The 21,205-nt window shown below is 45.5% G+C and overlaps 1 protein-coding gene across 1 annotated transcript; it reads left to right on the top strand.

The window, feature by feature from the left end:
* Window positions 1-19,699: 19,699 nt before the first annotated feature.
* On the top strand, window positions 19,700-20,317 carry LOC115509778 (40S ribosomal protein S8-like). Its single transcript, XM_032592756.1, has one exon. The coding sequence runs from the start codon at window positions 19,700-19,702 to the stop codon at window positions 20,315-20,317; it is 618 nt and encodes a 205-aa protein (XP_032448647.1).
* The last annotated feature ends 888 nt before the right edge of the window (window positions 20,318-21,205 follow it).

A 21,205-nucleotide genomic window follows, 5' to 3' on the forward strand; every position in this document is an offset into this window, starting at 1 on the left:
CCCATGAACCATGAGATCATGACCTGAGCCAAAATTGGAGGCTTTACTGACTGAGCCACCCAGATGCCCCTCAAATGTCTGTTTTTCTAATGAAAATCAGGATAAATATTTAAAAGTTAATCACTTGCTTCCTCTATTGGGGTCAAGATATGGAACATTTTTAAACTTTTTAAAAAAACATTTATTTATTTTTGAGAGACAGAGAGAGATCAGAGAATGAGCAGGGAAGGGACAGAGGGAGAGGGAGACACAGAATCTGAAACAGGCTCCAGGCTCTGAGCTGTCAGTACAGAGCCCAACACGGGGCTTGAACCCATGAACTGTGAGATCATGACCTAAGCCAAAGTCAGATGCTTAGCTGACTGAGCTGCCCAGGCGCCCCTGATATGGAACATTTTTATAGCTTTAAGTTTGAAGACTAAGTATTTGCTTGCATTCACAACAACATTTATTCTTCAGCTTCAGGGAAATGCAGTGCTTCCACATTGAGTAATTTTACAAATAAAAGGTACTTTAAGAATCACCCCCATTTGTTTATTTTTACCCCTGTGGCCATTTTCTTTGTGGATAGTCGCTCAGGGATCTCACTGGATCTTCCCTTATCATACAGGCAGTTGTAAGAGTGTCCTTGGGGAGACTGAGGCAAGAAGGATTTACCTTGCATTGTACAATTCCACCATGTTTAAATGTTGAGAACTTCATGACCTCCATGTTTCTTCCAGGGTTAGATCACAGCCTTTCTGACTCCGGAGTCCCTGCTCTTAATCATTCTGCTTGCTCTACCTGCCTTCAGGGAAGGAAGGAGAATCAGACCTTGAGATAAATTTGAAATCTAGCTGGGGATATAAAACTGAAATGCATACACAATGGCTAATATGAGGTAATAGTTGACAGAATGATGTGGTTAACAAATAAATGTTGATGATAAACAAAGAAGCTAAGGTTGTCAGCGATGGTTTACCAGATGACATGGGACTTGCTCTGGGCTTTGAAAGAGAATGTAATTTGTCTGGGCAGAGGAGACAGGAAAGGCCAGTGAGGACCACACAGACCAGTAGGAGAGAAGTAGAGCTTCATTATGGTTAAATAGGCCAGGGTCAGATTATGGAGGGTCTTGAAAGACAACCTAAGGATTTTGGAGAGGTTGGAGTAGATGCGCACTAAAGCCCAGTTTCCTCGTTCTCATTTTTCCCTCTTTCAGTTTTATTGAGATGGAGCTGGAGTATGCACTTCAGGAATACTTCAAGGTATACAGCCTAATGACTTGACTTACCTGTATTGTGAAATGATTACCACAAAAGGTTTGGTTAGCATCCATATGCCCGTCTTATATAGATGCTCATAATAGCGTTTATGAATGTATTAGTGGAATTACAAGTCCTGTATAGTGCCTGCATGACAGATCACCTTCTCTTGAAAGGTCCAACAACTTTTTAAAAACAGTTTCTATTTTGAAATAATTATAGATTCATATGCAGTTATAGGAAATAATACAGATAGATCCCACATGCCCCTCACCTAGTTACACCTGCAAGTAACATCATGTGTAACTATAACACAATTATCAGAGCCAAGAAATTCATATTGGCACAATCTGCTGACAATTAACATTAATACCATTCATTGACGACATAGATGGACCTAGAGGGTCCATAGATGGGCCCAAAGCAAAATAAGTGAGAAGGAGAAAGACAAACACCGTAAGATTTCACTCCTATGTGGAATCTAAAAAACCAGAAACAAATGGATAAACAAACAAACAAAAAGCAGAATCAGACTTGTAAACACAGAGAACAAATAGGTGGTTGCCTGGGGGAGGGAGATGGGGGATGGACCCAATGGGTGAAGGCTCCCAGTCAGATGGTAGCTACACTTGGGGTGAGCGTAGCATAATGTTTAAACTTGTTGAATCACTCTGTTGTACACCTGAAATGAATGTGACATTGTGTGTCAACGACACTCAAATAAAAAAAAAATTAAAGAAAAAAAAAGGGGTAGCAGCGGGGGGTGGGGGTGGGGCAGAGAGACTAAAATGAGTCTCTCCATTCTCATTATTTTTTTTTTTAACAAAATTACTATAACATTACTGTGTTAGGTGATAAAGATTCAGAAATCCGAGGCTAGCAGTTCCATCTGCACCATTATATCCCAAGCGCCCACCTGGGTGCCTGGTGCTCAATAAATTGATGAAGGAAAGTGTGAATGACTATCTGTCTCCAAAGACCTCATAGGCTAGTGGCCTAGACCAGTGTATCCAACGCCTTCACAGGGTGCTGTTAAACACGGACACGTGTGCAAAAGCCAGAGGACAAAGGGTGATGAGCTGGATGGGAATAGAGGAAGGAAAAGCTTCATGGAGGAGGTGGCTCCTCAGTGAGTCGGCATTGCTCTGTGGTATGGTCCACTGCGGGAGTGGAGGGGGTAACGGAGGGACTCGGGGGATGAATCCGGAGGCTCAAGGACGCTGGTCATGACAGTCTTTGGGAGCTGTGCCCGGGAGCTTTGACCTGCCCTGCAAGGATTCGGTGCAGGCCGCTCTCCAGTGGGCATGAGCATCACCTGGAAGGCTTCTTAAAGCACAGATGCTGAGCCCCATCCCAGAGCTCATAGTTAGTAGGTCTAGAGGGAGGCCCAAGGGTTTGTATTTCTGACAAGGTCTTGGGTGGTAGGGATCCCGCTGGTCTGGGGCCCCTCTGAGACCCACTTGTGTCGGAAGTGGATTAGAAGAGGTAGAAACTGGAAATAGGGAGACCAGTCAGGAGGCAGTGGTCTGCATTAAAAAAAAAAAAAAAAAAAGATGCTCGTCCAACCTCTGAGACGGCTCAGTGCCAAGACCAGAGCCTGTATCTTCAGACACTTACTCCACCATCTCCAGTGGGGAGAATCCTGGCCCAGCACGCACATATTTTTTTTTTTAACGTTTATTTATTTTTGAGACAGACAGAGACAGAGCATGAATGGGGGAGGGTCAGAGAGAGAGGGAGACACAGAATCTGAAACAGGCTCCAGGCTCTGAGCCGTCAGCACAGAGCCCGACGCGGGGCTCGAACTCACAGAGCGTGAGATCGTGACCTGAGCCGAAGTCGGCCGCTTAACCGACTGAGCCACCCAGGCGCCCCTAGCACGCACATATTTTATCAGAGGCTCAGTCTGTAGTAGAAAACGATATAATTTGGATTTATGCAAGTATCAAGAGTACATATAGGGCTTCAGGTTTTATGTTTTAAAGGATTTTTACTGTTTCAGAGAATGGCGTGGGATTCTTCATCTGAAGTCCATAGCCCAGGGGTCCTCGAAAGTGAAACTGGTCCCGCTGTAGTCAGATTCTCACTTTAAACAAAAAGGCTCGGGGCGCCTGGGTGGCGCAGTCGGTTAAACGTCCGACTTCAGCCAGGTCACGATCTCGCGGTCTGTGAGTTCGAGCCCCGCGTCAGGCTCTGGGCTGATGGCTCGGAGCCTGGAGCCTGCCTTGGATTCTGTGTCTCCCTCTCTCTCTGCCCCTCCCCCGTTCATGCTCTGTCTCTCTCTGTCCCAAAAATGAATAAACGTTGAAAAAAAAAAAATTTAAACAAAAAGGCTCAATGATTCCTCCAAGACAGGGAAAGACAAGAGATTTTAATCCGATGACTTCCAGATTGACTTCTAAAAACTACTGTCCCTCAGGGAAGGTATACTCACAATGCTGTGAAGGAGATTCCGAAAGCTGAAGGGAGTTAGACATGGGAAGAGAATTCTCAAAATGGTGAAAAGAAAGATTTCATTATTTTGTTGCCTTTCTTTTTTTTCTTTCAGTAATAAAGAATTTGGTGGAGTTAGTTATTTGGCAGTGCATACTTGGGCTGAAAACTTTAATTTTCTTTGCCAAGCTTCCTAAAAATAGTCTTTCTTCAGGCGAGGGCCATCTCAACATGAGCTGTGTTCATTCTAAGCACGAACATGTTTTGTGAATGTAATTGCCTATTAACCTGAAGATTTCAAGTGCAATGAGACAAAGAATGTGGAATTATACTTCTTGCAGCATTATGAATTTGTTCTTGTTTTGTGTATGTAACAATAAGTTCTTTCATGACATGGCAGTGGGTGGTGAAACCCGATACCTGGCGAAAATACAATGGAATTATATAATACCAAAAAAGTCAATTGTTTTCCCTTTTGCTAATTAACTCCTTTGAGCGGGGAGGTACTGAGGATGAGGTCAGCTGGTGGCTTTTGTTCTCCAACTAGTTTCCATGCCGTTTTAGGCACTGTCTCTGTAGTAGTGTGCTTTTATAAATGGAGGAGTCTAGTGACTATTGGAACGGCCCCTAGGATGGTTATCCCATGGCTTGGCAGCAGCTTTACTGACGGCACAGAATTTGTCTTTCCTGGGATCCTGACGATAACTTGGGCTTGAGCTGATAAGCGTGTCCCTGGCTCTGTTCTTTTCTCCAGGGACTTTGCACACTGCTAGATAATAGAGCGGGGGCTCACAGGATTCTTTAGGGAAAGATATTGCCGGTTATAGGCCTGACATATGAAATTTGATATAAATTGGGACAATAACAACCCAATGCTGGAGTCGCTGTTCTTATCTTACAGATATGGAAATGGAAGTTCAGAGGAAGTAAAAATCATATGCAAGATCAGTCAGCTCCAAAGTGGTAGAGAGAAGATTCAGATCCAGATCTTTCTCCAAAGCTCAACCCTGTCCAGCATATATTATGTTCAGTGATGTGTAAGTGGGGCTACCCTGGTGGTGATTCTGTTCAAGGATAATAAGAATTATTTTAAAAGTGACCTAATGATGTACTGATTTCCTTCTGCTTTTCCTAGATCTTCTGTAATAATCGTCTATTTCTTTCATAACAGCAGCAAATCATCTTTAAGATATCTTTAAAAGCACCAAAGAGCTGGGGCACTTGGGTGGTTCAGTTGGCTGAGCGTCCGACTTTGGCTCAGGTCATGATCTCATGGTTTGTGGGTTTGAGCCCTGCATCGGGCTCTGTGCTGACAGCTCAGAGCCTGGAGCCTGCTTCAGATTCTGTGTCTCTGTCTTTCTCTGTGTCACCCCCTCCGCCCATCCCCCCCCCCCCCCCCCCCCCCCCCCGCTGCCCGGCTCACACTCTGTTTCTCTCAAAAATAAATAAACATTAAAAAAAATTTTAAAGCACCAACGAGGAAAGATAATGGACACTGAGACCATGAAGTCTATGTGAGACTGACCAAGGGGATATACTTGTGACCCCAGGAATGGGAAGCACTACTTGAACAAGACACAGAAAAAGCTAACCATAAAGCAAATGATTGATATATTTGCCTCCATTAAAATGACAAACTTTTGCCTGACAAAAGCAACCATAGCCAAAGTGAAAAGACAAGTGACAGAGTAGAAGATATTTTCAGCACATACATCAATAAAAGATCAGTATCTGGCACATATAAAAATCCCTACAGGGACACCTGGGTGGCTCACTTGGTTGAGCATTTGACTCTTTTTTTTTTTTATTTAATTTTTAATTTTTTAAAATTTACATCCAAATTAGTTAGCATATAGTGCAATAATGATTTCAGGAGTAGATTCCTTAGTGCCCCTTACCCATGTAGCCCATCCCCCCTCCCACAACCCCTCCAGCAATGCTCAGTTTGCTCTCCATATTTAAAAGTCTCTTCTGTTTTGTCCCCCTCCCTGTTTTTATATTATTTTTGTTTCCCTTCCCTTATGTTCATCTGTTTTGTCTCTTAAAGTTCTAATATGAGTGAAGTCATATAATATTTATCTTTCTCTAATTTCACTTAGCATAATACCCTCCAGTTCCATCCATGTCGTTGCAAATGGCAAGATTTCATTCTTTTTGATTGCTCAGTCATACTCCATTGTATATATATACCATATCGTCTTTATCCATTCATCCATCGATGGACATTTGGGCTCTTTCCATACTTTGGCTATTGTTGATCGTGCTGCTATAAACATGGGGGTGCATGTGTCCCTTCGAAACAGCACACCTGTATCCCTTGGATAAATGCCTAGTAGTGCAATTGCTGGGTCGTGGGGTAGTTTTATTTGTAGTTTTCTGAGGAGCCTCCATAGTGTTTTCCAGAGTGGCTGCACCAGCTTGCCTTCCCAGAGCATTCAACTCTTGGTTTTGGCCTGGGTCATGATCTCTCACAGGCATGAGATGGAGCCCTGCGTCGGGCTCTACACTGGGCGTGGAGCCTGCTTGAGATTCTTTCTCTCCCTCTCCCTCTGTCCCTCCCTTGCTTGTGCTCTCTCTCTAAAAACAAACAAACAAACAAACAAACAAACCCTATAAATCAATAAGGGAGAGAAAAGTAGCCTAATGCGCAAAGCAGTGAAAGATTTTTATTTGGCAAGTCACAAAACAGGAAAACATAGATGTCCAGTGAAAGTATAAAAAGATGGTTAAACTCACTAGAAAGAAAGAGAACATTAAATGCTACTTCACATTCATCCATTTGGCAAAACTGGTACCACCAAGTGTTAGGAATAAAGATGTAGGAAATGGGGGACTTGATACACTGCTGGTAAACTGGAAGTTGGGGCAAGCACTTCTCAATATGCATGCCCCAGAAACATTATGCGTGTACGTACAAGGAAACATTATATGTGTGCGTACAAGGAAACGTGTATGTGTACAAGGAAACATTAAAAAGATTCTTCATTAGTAGTATTGTGTATAATAGCAAAAAAACTTGGGATCAACTCAATTATCATTTATGTTATATTCATCTTTATAAGCTTGGTTGAGAAAAATAAAGCAAATTTCTGAATGATGAACTCAATATGGTACCACTGATATACATTTAAAAATTCATAGAGAGTGCTTTATACTACTATGTGTATGTGCATATGTAGTAAACATATAAAAACCTGCACGAGAGGCAGATGCACCAATTTCTAGTGGCGTCACCTCTGCAGAGAACAAAAGGCAATGGGTTGAGAGTAGGCAGGTGACTGTATCTGTAGTGCTTCATATCTTTTTTTTAATTCAAATTCAATTTAATGAACATACAGTGTGGTCTTGATTCAGGAGTAGAATCCAGTGATTCATCTCTTACCTATGAGCCCAGTGCTCATCCTGAAAAGTGCCCTCCTTAAAGCCCATCACCCATTTAACCCACGCCCCTCCCACCTCCCCTCCAGCAACCCTCAGTTTGTTGTCTGTATTTAAGTGTCTCTTATGGTTTGTCTCCCTCTCTGTTTATATCTTAAAAATTTTTTTAATTTTTATTTATGAGAGACAGACAGAGCATAAGCAGGGGAGGGGCAGAGAGAGAAGGAGACATAGAATCCAAAGCAGGCTCTGCTGTGAGCTGTCAGTACAGAACCTGATGTGGGACTCGAACCCATGAACCGTGAGGTCATGACCTGAGCCCAAGTTGGACACTTAACTGACTGAGCCACCCAGGTGCCCTCTGTTTATATCTTTTAAAAACAATTGCTGTCTTTTCTTTAGCAAAAGTGGCTGTATGGGGGCACCTGGGTGGCTCAGTTGGTTAAATGTCTGACTCTTGGTTTTGGTTCAGGGCATGATCTCACGGTTTGTGAGTTTGAGCCCCAAATTAGGCCCCGTGCTGAGAGTGTGGAGCCTGCTTGGGGTTCTATCTCTCTTCCTCCCTCTCTGTCCCTCCCACGTGCTCTTTCTCTTTCTCTCTCTCTTTCTCTCTCAAAATAAATAAACTTAAAAAAATGGCTGTATGGGGACATGTATTAACTCTAGGCAGTGGGTATATGGGTTGCTGTTATATTATTTTCAACACCTCTGCACATGTTTAAAATAATTAATAATTTTTAAATTAATAATAAAAATAGAATAAGAGCAAATTGGAAAGCAATTTAATGACTACTGTTAAATAGAAATAATTTTATGGTGCAGAATATAAAGGAAATCTGGTCTTAATTTTTTATTTCAGTAGAAGCAATTAGTCCAGAGATAAATAAAGAAGAACTTATGGACCAAGAATGCTGTTTAGACACTGCCACTGACTACTGTTCAGAGTTCTGTACACTTTTAAAATCACTTGAAAGAGAGAATGCATTTCCATCTGTCTGGGATGGTTTAGGTTAAAGCTTATTTTGAGATTCTTCTGATCATGACTGCGGAGCTCCCCTGGAGTGAAGTAAGCAGGTTGGGCATTTCCCAGGATTCAGAACTGGGGTTGGTCCACAGCTGTCACGATGGTACTCAGTGCCCATGGGATCACGAGCTGCATGAGGCATTAGTGGTGCTGCCCCTCAACCTGCATGCTTTGGTTGCCTGATTGCCCTGAACAGGAAAACCCTTAGAACTCCTGCTGCAGACATTCCTGGACTATCTTCACTCCCCAGAGGGAACTCTGTCACCTCCATCTTGGCTGGTATTTTGGAGTCTGCTCTGAAGGCTTCCTACCTATGGTAGAATGGTGCTATGAACTGAATGGACTGTCCACCCCCACTCCATTCATGTATTGAAGCTCTAATCTCCAATGTGATGGTGAGGAGGTGGGGAGCGCTGTGTGTATGGTGGCAGTCACCCAGCTAGTTAGTAGCAGAGCCAGGGAAGGACGCTCCCTCTTCCTGCTCTCAGGCTAGATGTGTTTTTAGCCACACTGTCTTGCGTTTGAAAAATCCTGACTTCTGGGTTTTTCTGTTTTTTTTTTTTTTCTCTTTCTCCTTCCACTGGAAATGAGGATGGCATATGGATAGGCGATTCTTACCGGAAAGCATTCCCATGGAATCCATGAATTCATTCATGACAAAGTACTTTGCCCTGTTTGCTCGAGGCAAGTCCTCAGAATGGTTTAATGCAGAGGAAACCTTTTTAGCAATTCCTTTGCAAAGAGCCAGGTTTATTGATAGAGAGTGACACATTATTTTCCTCTTTGAAATTTGCAGATATAAAAATATTGCCTTGACAGATGGATGTGTGAAGCCCACAAGTTATTCATTTTACCAACTGAATAGCTAGTTACCAAGGTAGAGGGGTGAAGATTAGTGTCAGCGCATCAACACAGGCTCCATGTCTACTGTTCCAGAATTTCCTCGTCTTTAAATTCACTGTATGGTGAGTTTGAAGAAACCAGTGTATGAAAATATGGTGACAATACAGAAGTGATAAGCCTAAAACATAAAACCAAGGAGAGGTGGACCGTGCACATCAAGCTGGGCTTTGTTCTGTATGTGTCCTCTCCAGAGTCACTGGGAGTGACTCCCCCCCAAAAGGTGACCTCCAAGTCCAAGCATTGGCCCTGGGCATGTTTCCCAGGTGCCAAGGAAAGAGGAATTTTTATCGCATTTTAACAGGTGCCTGAAGTCAGATCTTGGGTAGCTTTGCCACTAACTAGCTGTGACACTTAAGGCAGCTAATTGACTTTTTAAAGCCCTGGTCTCATCATCTGAAAATAGGGATGAGACTAGTAACTTCCTTAAGTAGGAGTTTAGAGCATTAAATGAGACGATGTATATAAAGCCTAGCTCACGATGTGCCTCTAGCTCCTACTGGGTACTCAGAAACAGTGGTGGTTATTATTACAGTGGATTTCTTGGCACATTTGGCATGTTTGATGCAAACACCTGCATGCTTTGGTTGCCCGATTGCCCTGAACAAGAAAACCCTTAGAACTCCTGCTGCAGACATTCCTGGACTATCTTCACTCCCCAGAGGGAACTCTGTCACCTCCATCTTGGCTGGTATTTTGGAGTCTGCTCTGAAGACTTCCTACCTATGGTAGAATGGTGCTATGAACTGAATGGACTGTCCACCCCCACTCCATTCATGTATTGAAGCTCTAACCTCCAATGTGATGGTATTTGTGTGTGGGGGGGTGTCCTTTGGGAGGTAATTAGGGTTCGATGAGGTCATGAGGGTCTCCTGATAGGATTTGTATGCTTATGAGAAAGGATACCAGAGCATTTGCTTCCTCTCTTTCTTCCTGCCACGTGAGGCAACAGTCTGAAAGCCAGGAGGAGAGGCCTCACCAGAAAAGCCTATCAGCTGGCATCTTGATCTGAGACTTCCCAGGCTCCAAAACTGTGAGAAATAGATTGCTGTGTTTTAGGTCACCCAGCCTGTGGTATTTGGTTATGGCAGCCCTGGCCGCCTTACACAGATGGGAAGTGTTCTGTGATTCGTGCTTGGGAAATAAAGCCTACTGTCTGTTCCTCTCAAAGATTCACAGCACTCACTGTGGGTTGAAGGGGCTCCTGTGAAAGAACAAATTCAACTTTGTTTAATGTGGCATTTCTAAGACTAACTGAACCGGGGGAATCCTTTTGGTCTAATTGCTGTTACTATTCCCTAGACCCCGGGTTCTGGATGCCCTAGCCTCTCAGCTCTGCTGTCTGCCTGCTGTGGTCATTTGGAGCCTAGCAAGGGGGCTGCTGATGGCCAGAAAGCCCCCTGCCCCACTGGCACTGTGTTGGGCTTGTGTTCAGGCACTCCAAGCGTCTTCTCGCGCTCCTTTGTTGCACAAACTAGCAGAATACCGCAGGCTGTGCTCCGCAGATGTTTGCTAATCCCCTCTGAGTGTGCCAATGTATGCGAAGTATGCTGGTGTCACTCTGACCGTCCAAGGAGACCATATGTCTGGGATGCAGGAGCACCATCTAGCAGGACCAAAGGCCAGTTCTGGGGTTGGCTCACACACTGTGGGCCACTGCACCTGTGCTCCAAGCATCTAATGACCCCATACACGGCCCCTGTCCAAGGAGACCCAGCCTGACCCGGGTGGCAGCAAGCCCACAGCACACCTGGGCAACTGTGGTCCCTGCCGCTGTCTCTTCTAGGTGGGGTTTTCTGCTCTGTCAGACCATATTTACACTATGCTAAGGACCACCTGGGTGAGGGTGTCTCTAATTTGCATACAGAACCCTGGGGGGATGTTGCAGATTCAGATTCAGAAAGTCTGGAGTAAAATCTGCATTTCTATTAAGTGCCCAGGAAATGCCAGTGCTGCTTGTCAGCATAGTCCCAGGGCCACAGACTGAGTAGCATCAGCTAGGTCCAGAGGCAGGCTTCTCCTAAGAAGGTATTGTGTGTCTTGTGCAGGGGTCTCCAGGCTCCAAGCAAGTTAACATATTTTCTCTCTTGTTAGAACTGCACGACATCCTGTAAGGTGGTCTGGCAGGAAACTTATATCCATTTAAAACGGGAAGACCTTGAGATTCGGAGGCACTGACTTTATGTATGGTCCGTTTGTGTGGAATGGATCCATCCATGACTCTATTTGTTCATTCAGGCCTGTGGAAAATGTTCTAGGCCCTGGCCTCTGAATTGCCATTACATTATGTACCCTCTCTCACCTTCTATTGAAATTGTGTATATACTCATCACCACCCCAAGGTGACTAAAGTCCTTGAGAAATAAATTATGTCAGATGTATCTTCACATCCCCAACAGCTCTTGACCCTGGATTGACAGTGTGTTTGTCGAATAAATGACTGGGTATCTGAGGCTGCTTAATAATTGTGGAGGATAATACGTTCTGTGATTCTTATGTTTGTAATGGCTCCTCATTGCTCATCTCAGGGGTTCTTAATCTTTTTGCGGGGGGAGGTCAAGGACTCCTCTGCTAAGAATGTGACGGCATCTATGCTGCCTTTTCCTGGACGGGTATACGTCGTGTGCATTTTGCACATATTTTCTGGAGTTTCATAGGGAACCTTGAAGCCAGATTCTATAGACTCCAGTTAGTAATGTCTAGCTAATGGGGTTAAAAATACACCCTGCAGCCTGGCATCAAAGCTCTTTAGGATGTGGGCAATATGCGTTCTCCCATTATGTACTAGTTGGGGCTCCTTCGGTAGCGAGTGGCAGAAATCCATTTGAGTTAGATTAAAAACAAAGTTATTTTTGTTTTTATACGTAAGGGCAAGATTATTGGGGTAGTTCACAGAACTGATGGAAGAATTGGAAAGGAGTAAAAATTCAGATGCAGCTCCAAAAACCTTAGTGTCTGGAACCAAGGGGCATGAGTGATCTAAGGATCATTTTATCTCTTTATTTATTTACATTACAGGGACATGGCTGAGGGCAGCTTCAGGCTCATGTTTCACAGGTCTGTAAGCAAAGAGAAAAGGGCTCTTTTCTACAAGTTTCAATAATAATAAAAATAAAAAGTCCCAGGGAAAGTCTCTAATTGGCTTGCCTTGGCTCCGTGCCCATCCATGGACCAATTACTGTGTCCAAGAAGGATGTCTGGGTCACATGCCCACCCTCACAATCACTGTGCCCAGGGAGGGGAGCAGGTAAGAGGAAGGTAGAGCCCATTCACACTGCATGGGTGGAGGGCTGAGAAGTTTCCCTCAAGACAGGGCAGTGCTGTGGGATTGCTGGGGAAATGACGTGGTAAGGGGAAGCTCCGATGCGTGTTGTCTGTCATTTTTTACTTTTCCAAAATTCGTTGTTCTAACTGCATTGGGTTGTTCCTTGCCCTTCACACGCATTATTCATGCCCTCCTCTGCTTCTCCTGGGCTTCCCTCCCCACCCTGCTTGTCCCAGCCTCTTGGTTTGCTAGGGCTGCCATCACACAGTACCACAGACCGGGTGGCTCAAAACAACAGAAATTTATTCTCCCACAGTTCTGGAAGCCAGAAATCTGACATCAGGGTGTCAGCAGGGGTGATTCCTCTGAGGGCTCAGAGGGAGAAAATGTTCCATGCCTCTCGCCTCGCTTCTGGTGAAGGCATCTCTCTGTGTCTCTCTCCTCTTCTTATAAGGACACCAGTCATATCAGATTAAGAGCTCACTCTACTTTGGCATGACCCCATCTTAGCTAGTTCCATCTGCATCTGCCCTATTTCCAAATAAGATCACATTCTGGTCATATTCCTGGGAGTTATAACTTAAACATATCTTTTGCAAGACGCAATTCAACCCCTAACAGCCTCCCGGCCCGGATCAATGCCAGTTTCTCCAGAAGGAACTTTGGTGACCATCTCAAGTTAGATGTTTCTCCTCTGAGCTCCCGCTGTCCTCTCTGAATGGTTGCCCTATGCCATGGAGACTAGCTCTCTATGCATATCTTTCATTGTCACATGACTGGAAGCTCCTTGAGGTCAAGAATCCACATCTTTTTAATATTCCCTGTGGTGCTTAGAACGGTGTGTGGCAGTTACTTTCATAGGTCGACTTGACAAAGTCACGAGCTGCTCAGATATTTGATTAAACATTATTCTGAGTGAGTCCATGAGGGTGTTTTTAGATGAGATGAACATTTGAATTTGTAGATGGACCGAAGCCTATTGTTCTCTCGAATGTGGGAGGGATTCATCTAATCCCTCGGAGGCCTGAATGGAACAAAAGTCTCAGAAGAGAGAATTTGCTCTCTCTGCCTGTCTCTAGGCTGGGACATTACTCTTCTCCTACCTTTGGACTTGGGACTCAGACTGGAACTTAATGCCAGCAGCTCTCCTGGGTCTCCAGCCTGCTGACGTCAGGCAGATCCTGGGATGCCTCAGTCTCTGTAATCATGTGACTCAATTCTTGCTAATAAATCTCTGTTTATATATATATGTATATTTGTATATATGTCACATCCTGTTGGCTCTGCTTCTCTGGAGAAGCTAGACTAGGGCTAACACAAAGTGCCTCCCACAATGTGAGTGCCCAGGGAATGAAAGAGGGGGTGATGGAATGGTAATTGGAGTGCTGGGGTGCCTCCCAAACTCTCTTCACCCAGCCGGGGGAATGCCTCAAAGAGAAACTGGGGATAAGTGACACTCTCTCCATTCAGTTGTTCTCAGCCTCAGCCGTACATGGAGAAGCACCTTGAAGAGCTCTGAAAATCTCTGTGCCTCTGACTAATTAAGCATCCGCACCTGGGAAGGGGACCCAGCCATCAGTCAGTTTCTTTTAAATCTTTGCCGTGAATTCCCCGCACACTGGAGGTTGCAGAGCCTTGCTGGGGCAGCGGGAGAGCTCCAGGCTCATGGTGGGTGCTTTTCCCAAGTGAGTCTCGCCTTTGGACTTAACCTTGGATCAGGAAAGCATTATGATAGCACAAACTTTGGAGACAGGTGTAAATTTGTTCCCGGTTGACTAGGCCAGGCTACCTCCTAGGACTCAGAAAACCCAGTGTTTGAAACTTGCTCTGAGTTAATGTCCTGCCTGCATTCAAGCTCAGATTCTTGGAGAAGGGCCTTGAAGAAGGAGCATTTTCATGCAAAATGTGAGTGGGCTGTGTGTCAGCTATCAGCACCAGGAAAGGAAAAGGACCAGGGGTGCTCTGTGTGTAGCTGGTGACAATGGGATGTCACAAAGAGTTACTAGGGGAAGAAGAGCGTCTGCACTAACAATGCCATGGCGGGGTGCAGGAGAAACCCAGAGCCCCCCGGGGACTTTGGAGAGCTGCATTTCAGGCCTGTGCAGGAATGACTGGCCAAGCCTCCTGATGCCGGGGGCTTGCAGCAGGAGATCAAAGCCTCGGGGCGCCTTGGCTGGGGTGGTAGCTGGCCACTGTGTTCTGGCCTCCTGGCCGCTCCATAAACCATGTCTGACAGGGTGGCATCTCCGGCAGGCCCGCGATGCAGAAGGGAACACATGCGGCCATATTTCAGCCTGGACGCCTGGACCCGAATGTGAGCGCGTGCGTGTCTGGGGCTGAAGTTTCCCTGAAGCTGATTTGTGACCGTCTGAATTTACGACCTTGGAGGACAACAGATCGACCAACTAGACCCATATGTGTTTAGTCCCCAAGCCTGCATCTCAGAGAGCACAAGGGGGAGGATGGGAGGGCGGAGGTGGGGGGATTTTACTATGTTCCCGGCAATAGGTGGTGATATAGGTCCTGTCAAGCAACGGGTTTTTAGAGGCATTTTTAGGACATCTCATCGTCCTCTTCTTTCTCACCCAGGGTTGTCTGCAGTGCCTGGAGCTGAAGGGCCTTGTAGAAATTATTCAAAATCACAAACATTCCACAGGAATTGGATAGGAGACTGATACCTCAGTGTCCCCTCTTTGGCTCAGCAGCCCCAAGAACACTTAGCTTCATGGAGGCAGCTCTGCTTTAAAAGGAGCAGGGATGGTGGGGGGCACCTGAGCGGCTCAGTTGGTTGAGCATCTGACTTCGTTCAGGTCATGGCCTCACAGGTTTGTGGGTTTGAGCCCCACATGGGTGCTGACAGTGGAGCCCTCTTGGGATTCTGTCTCCCTCTCCCCCCCCCCCCCCGGTCATGCTCTGTCTCTCAAAAATAAATAAACATTAAAAAAAATAAAAGGAGTGGGGCTCAGTTTCCCTTATCCATGGGGAGTGGGATATCTCTGCTCCTGGACAAGTCTTGGGACAGCCTACAGAAGGACACAGGGACTGATTTGTGCACAGGTGGGGGCGGTGGCCACCCCAGTAAGACTTGCCATCCCACAGTCTCTCCCGTCTGCTGTCTGCCTCCTCACAGGTCCTGCCTGTCTGAAGGCCAGGAGATGAGCCAGACCTCCACTGAGCCCTTCCAGAATCAGTCAGTTAACAAACATCCCTGGAGCTCTGTGCGAGGCCTACTCCTAGAAGGTTATGAATTACCATTCTTTACCCCAACAAAGGCAGAGTCTAAAATGCTTCCCCTCAGGGACAGGTGACACAGACTTGTTCAGACAGAGGTAGGGCCTGACCTCAGCTCCTCTCCTGAGAGAAGATACGCAGTATCTCAAAGGGGAATGCGTGAGGGCACAGCAAGGGACGGAAGGGGAAATGGGAAGGAAAGGGCTCTGTTAGGGGGTCACAGGTGCCACACATGCTTTCTTGTCTCCCATCTTACAAACAGAAGTCATAGATGTTCCTGGGCATTTGATGTTCTTCATTGATCAACCCTTGTTCAGGAGGCATGCATACATGGAATGTGGCCTCCCAGCCTGTGATGGCAGGTGTGTGTGTGTGTGTGTGTGTGTGTGTGTGTGCACCTGCATGCACACTCCAGGCATAGAGAGAGATTCACTGGTAGCAAGGTGACAAAAAGGACGATGAGGTAGAAAGGGTGTCTAAATTGGAGTAAGAGGCTTGGTATGGACTGAATGTGGCCCGTCCCCCCAAATTCTTATGTTGGAACCCTTTACCCCATATGAGCTATGGAGCTATGAGAAGGTGGCCGTCTACAACCTGGAGGAGACTGTCCTCAGAACTCAACTATGCTGGCATTCTGATCTCGGACTTGCAGCCTCCAGAGGTGTGAGGAATAAATTTCTGTGTACACATCATCCAGTTTATGGTACTTTGTTACAGGTGCCAGAACAGACTCAGATAAGGGCTACGTTGTAAGCAACAGCTCTCCCATGTCCTAGCAGTGTGACTCTGAGTATAAATTCATTCTGCTAAACAAATGAATAATTCCTGCTCTGTTTCCCTTCTTTACGTGGTTGTTAGGAGACCTGAAGGGTAGGACATATATGGCACTATTCCGTAGAATCTAAGTTTTCTGAAATATGCAGAAAACAAAAATCTTTTGTGTTTGCTCTTAAAGCAAAACACTGCCATGGGGCCGCCTTTTTTTTTTTTTTTTTCCTTTTCTCACAAAGGTTGAGAATGTTTCTGTACACATGATTCCAAAATACCGTCAGCTTTCCATTTTAGTTTTAAATTGCCATCTGCCATAAAGTCTCTCAGCAATGAAACCAGGTTCCTCTTTGTATGGATTCCTTGGTTTCTTCTCTGCTATTTTGTGACCTGGGAAAATGAGCCAGGACGAGGAGAACCAGGGACTCGTCCAGAAATGTTCATGTTGGGGGAAGATCCTGACTCCTGGATAATGAAGTGTGGATTGTTGGCAAATTTCTAAAGATAATATTTGTGGCAGGTAAAAAATAATGTCCAGTTAAAAACTTGGCAGTAATTCTCTCAGGGAGAGAATGGTCTTTTGTTTGGCGAAATACCTTGATGGCTTTTTTGAGTACAAAAGGTGAGCTCGCCCTAGGACATGCATTAGACTGGAGGTGGTTTTCAACTGTGCTTGCACATAAGGAGCTTTGGAAAAGTATGTGTGCTTCTGCCCCAGCTCCAGAGTCTCTGACGTAATGGCCTGGGGTAGAGTCTGGGCATCACTATTTTTAAACACCGCCCCCCCCACCCTGTCCCCAGGAGATTCTACTGTGTAGCCTGAGTTGATTCTCCTGCACTAGACCCAGATGAGAGGGACAGGTAGAAGAGTGGACAGAACTGGGGGGCTGGTAGCCTGATGAGAGAGATGAGAGAGGGAAAGAGAAATCACCTGGGTGGCAGTGGGCTGGGGCTCTGTGTACACAGGTGGCCAGCGAGGTGTCTCCAGTGTCCAGAGGAGCCAGGGACAGTTAACAAAGGAATCCCTGGCATTGAGTTTTAGGTTGTTCTCTGCGTTGTATATAGTACATACAACACTACCTTGTATCTCCAGATCCTCATGAACATCTCTGTCTGCCCAGTCCAGTGTCCATAGTGCTGTGGGGGAAATGCTGGAACTTAGGCTGGCCCCACTGATGAACAAAAACAGCCCAACACCTGCAGGAGATAAAAACTGAAGGGATTGAAAACCCAGCAAGACTGGGAGATTGGAGTGAGGAGGGAACGAGGACACAATTGCCCCCCTAAGAATCCTCTGGGATGTTGGAAAGGATGCTTGGTTTCCTACCGTTTGTGGGCCAGGGATTCAAGGCAATTTTATTTAAATCTCAGTGGATAGTGCCTCAGCTGCTGGGGGACATGAAGGCTTACAAACAGCTGACACTCGAGCCAGAGAATAATAAATAATTCACCACCTTCCACTCTTTCCACCGTATACACTCCATGTGTGGAATATTTTACAGTGATCACAGTTCATTCGCATTCATCTCTCTTTGAGCTTTCCAACAGGCCTGAGAGATGGGGAAGAAAGGAATTTGTCACATGCGATCGCGAGAAAAGGGGGTTCTCAGCGGCTGTAGATTGCATCCAGGAGCCGCAGGGCTTGAAGCCTCGTGGGCTCCGAAGCCTCACTGCTGGTCCTGACTCAGTGCTCAACCCACCATTTCAGCCCGAGTTCGGGTCTCTCACAGCCTTGCCACTGCAGGAAGATCTTCTGTGTTAACACTCTTGTTTTTAGACAACATGAGCTCCGGATCGAACATCTACTTTAATCTCTTCCCTGTCTGCCATCTCTTCTCTCCCCTCTCCTTCTTCTGTCTCCTTTCCCCATCTCCTCATCCCCATCCACCCACCATTTCTTTAGCATTAAAAAAATCTTTTTTCAGTTTATTTTTTGAGACAGAGAGACACACACACAGAGAGAGAGAGAGAGAGAGAGAGAGAGAGAGAGAGCGAGCAGGGGAGGGGCAGAGAGAGAGGGAGACAGAGGATCCCAAGCAGGCTCCACACTGTCAGCACAGAACCTAACATGGGTCTTGAACTCATGAACTGTGAGATCATGACCTGAGCCTAAATCAAGAGTCAGACACTTAACCGACAGAGCCCCTGCCCCCCACCAGGCGCATCCCCCCTCCCATTTCTTTAGCATTTACATGGCTATGCTCTCATTCGATAGACTTCCCCTAGATTAGGGTGGTCCTGCGTGGATTCCACCTGGGAGTGTTTTTGAATCCTTTCTTGTTTATTCGGTCTTCTCTGTTTCTTTATCTGACTCCAGGATGAGTCAAACGTGCTTACCAGCATGTATTGCAGAATCCCCCGGTTTCTAACCGGGAAATGGTCGCCCTGCGTCTCTGGGAGGAACTTCCTGGCTTTGCTCGTGGACCTCCACAAGTTGTTGATGTAACACATTCTCGGCAGCTAGAGAGGACTAAATATACTAACTGGCTTGAGCTGACCTTTGCTCTAGATTTAGAAGAGAGGCATGGCGACCTGTTTCTCCCACATGGAAACAAACAGTGGAGCGGATTTTATGCCCAGGTGTTTGCCATATAGCTTGATACAAAACCATGTCCTGGAAAACTATAAGCCAATCTAATTTATAGAAATAAACTGAGTGAGAATCATTATTTTTTATTGGTACCACTTAATGTGAAGAAAATGCACATTTTCCAAAAATATGGAAAAAACGTTCCATTTGCCTTATTGGGTCCAAATGTTAGGTTTAAATTATTTTACTATGCAAACTTTCTTTCATATCTTGGCAGTAGTGATTTCCATTTTTATTCCTTTGGTATCCATAATCTTATGAGAATCAAAAACATATGCTTTGAGATCACTGGACAGCTCCTCCTCCCACATTTTAAAAATGCACAAGGAAGGTTATTGCTCTGGTAGCAAAAATAACAGGAACGCTATGGGAGAAAATTATGAGGACATCGAGGCTGAATGGGAAAGAGGTTCAAAAGGTGCACTCTGGTTTTCATGCTTTTGATTTGCAAGTCATTAAGCTGGAAGAGCCCCTGCCTCCTGCTGACTGCCACTAGGAATGTAATTTTTTCTTCTCTAATAGAGGATTGCTTATTCAATGACTCCAGGTTTTCAATATCGGAGGAGAATAGGGGATCTGGATTTTCCAGCGCTGCCTAAGATGGGGCGCTGGTTACAGGGCTAAGAGTAGATGGACTTCTGGCCTCCCCTTTGTCTGCACGAGGAGGGTGCCCTTGGTGGGGAGGCAGAAGCATCATACAAATTTTGGTCTCAGGAACTTTAGGCTGACAGAGAGAAGCCAGTGAAGAGATGAATGCTTTGTGTTCTCTCCTGAGGAAAAATTATTAGAAGAAAAAAAAAAAACACTTGAGGAGAGTCAGATATTAAAATGTGATGAAAGGATGTTTTGTAGCCAGGGTTGAAGCGATGGGCATCTCTTGGGACAACTGGCACAGGAGTTCCAAGACCGGGGGCAGGAGAAAGCTCTACCACAGGAAGCACGAGCTGGGACGCCCCATTGCCAACACTAAGATTGGCCCCCACCGCATACACGCAGTTCAAGTTCCGGGAGGCAGTAAGTACTGTGCCTTGAGGCTGGACCTGGGAAACTTTTCCTGGGGCTCCAAGTGTTGTATGCACAAAACAAGGATTGCTGAAGTCGTCCACAATGCATCCAACAACCGACTGGTCCACACCAAGCCCCTGGTGGAGAACTGGATCGTGTTCACTGACAGCACCTGGTACCCACAGTGGTACGGGTCCCCCTGTGCACTGCTCCCGGGCCACAAGAAGGGGACCAAGCTGGTTCCCGAGGAGGAAGGGATTTTAAACAAAAAACATTCAAAGAAAATTCAGGAGAAATATGATGAAAGGAAAAAGAATGCCAAAATCAGCAGTCTTCTGGAGGAGCCGTTCCAGCAGGGCGAGTTCCTTGCGCGCATGGCTTCAAGACCAGGCCAGTGTGGCCCAGCAGATGGCTGTGTGCTAGAAGGCAAGGAGCTCGAGCTCCATCTTAGGAAAATCAAAGCCCAGAAAGGCAAATAAAGCTTCCTCCCTTCTATCTTTGGTCACGTAATGAAGGTGTTTATTGTTCTAAATAAATAAATAAATAAATAAATAAATAAATAAATAAATAAAATGTAACAAAAGGAAGGTGAGAAGAGTGTCAAAGGAAAAGGGGAAGGGCAGATGAGAGGCTCAGTGTCTTCCAGGGGTAAGAGGACAAGGGCCCCAGTGGCCTGGTCCCTTGCCCAATGAACTGGGTCATAGTCCAGACTTTGCATCGGCACGTTATAGAAAGTTCAGTGGGTGCTCCATCAGCCAAGACCAATGTTTCCAGAAATATGCAATGTCATTCTCTGCCTCCTACCTTTTATTTGCCCTGATTGTCCTCTCTGGGACTTGGGTCTTTGTTCGGTGCACATAGCTGTATACTCCAAGTTTCTGCTGTCCATGAACTGGTGATTAGTGAGCACATGTTTTTCCACAGCTTGCTCTTGTATTTCTGTAGCACTTGCTACTTTATATCCTCAATGACAATGTTACATTGGCCCTTTCTCCCTTAGTCCATTCAAAAAACTCACTCTTGTTTCAAAATAGACACAAGTGTCTTATTCTCTATGAAATCCTACCTGATCTCCCAAAGCCAAGCTGTTTCTTTTCTCTTTCAAGGTCCCCTGTACCTGGTGGGCACACAACAATTATTGCCCTCATTTTTCTGTATCGCACTCTTTTTTCTGCTTGTCTGGGAGCTCTTCTACATGTAAACTTGAGGGCAGAAACTGCCTTAATTACCCTGACTTTCCCTACATTTCATTATCGATTGCATTTTAACAGGTGCTTAAATAAATGTTTTTGAATGGATGATTGAATGAATGACATTCATTCATCTAGGCCCTTATTGGTCGCAAGGATGAATACAAAATGTACTTC

This window comes from Lynx canadensis, chromosome A3 (assembly GCF_007474595.2).
Source record: "Lynx canadensis isolate LIC74 chromosome A3, mLynCan4.pri.v2, whole genome shotgun sequence".
NCBI lineage: Eukaryota > Metazoa > Chordata > Mammalia > Carnivora > Felidae > Lynx > Lynx canadensis.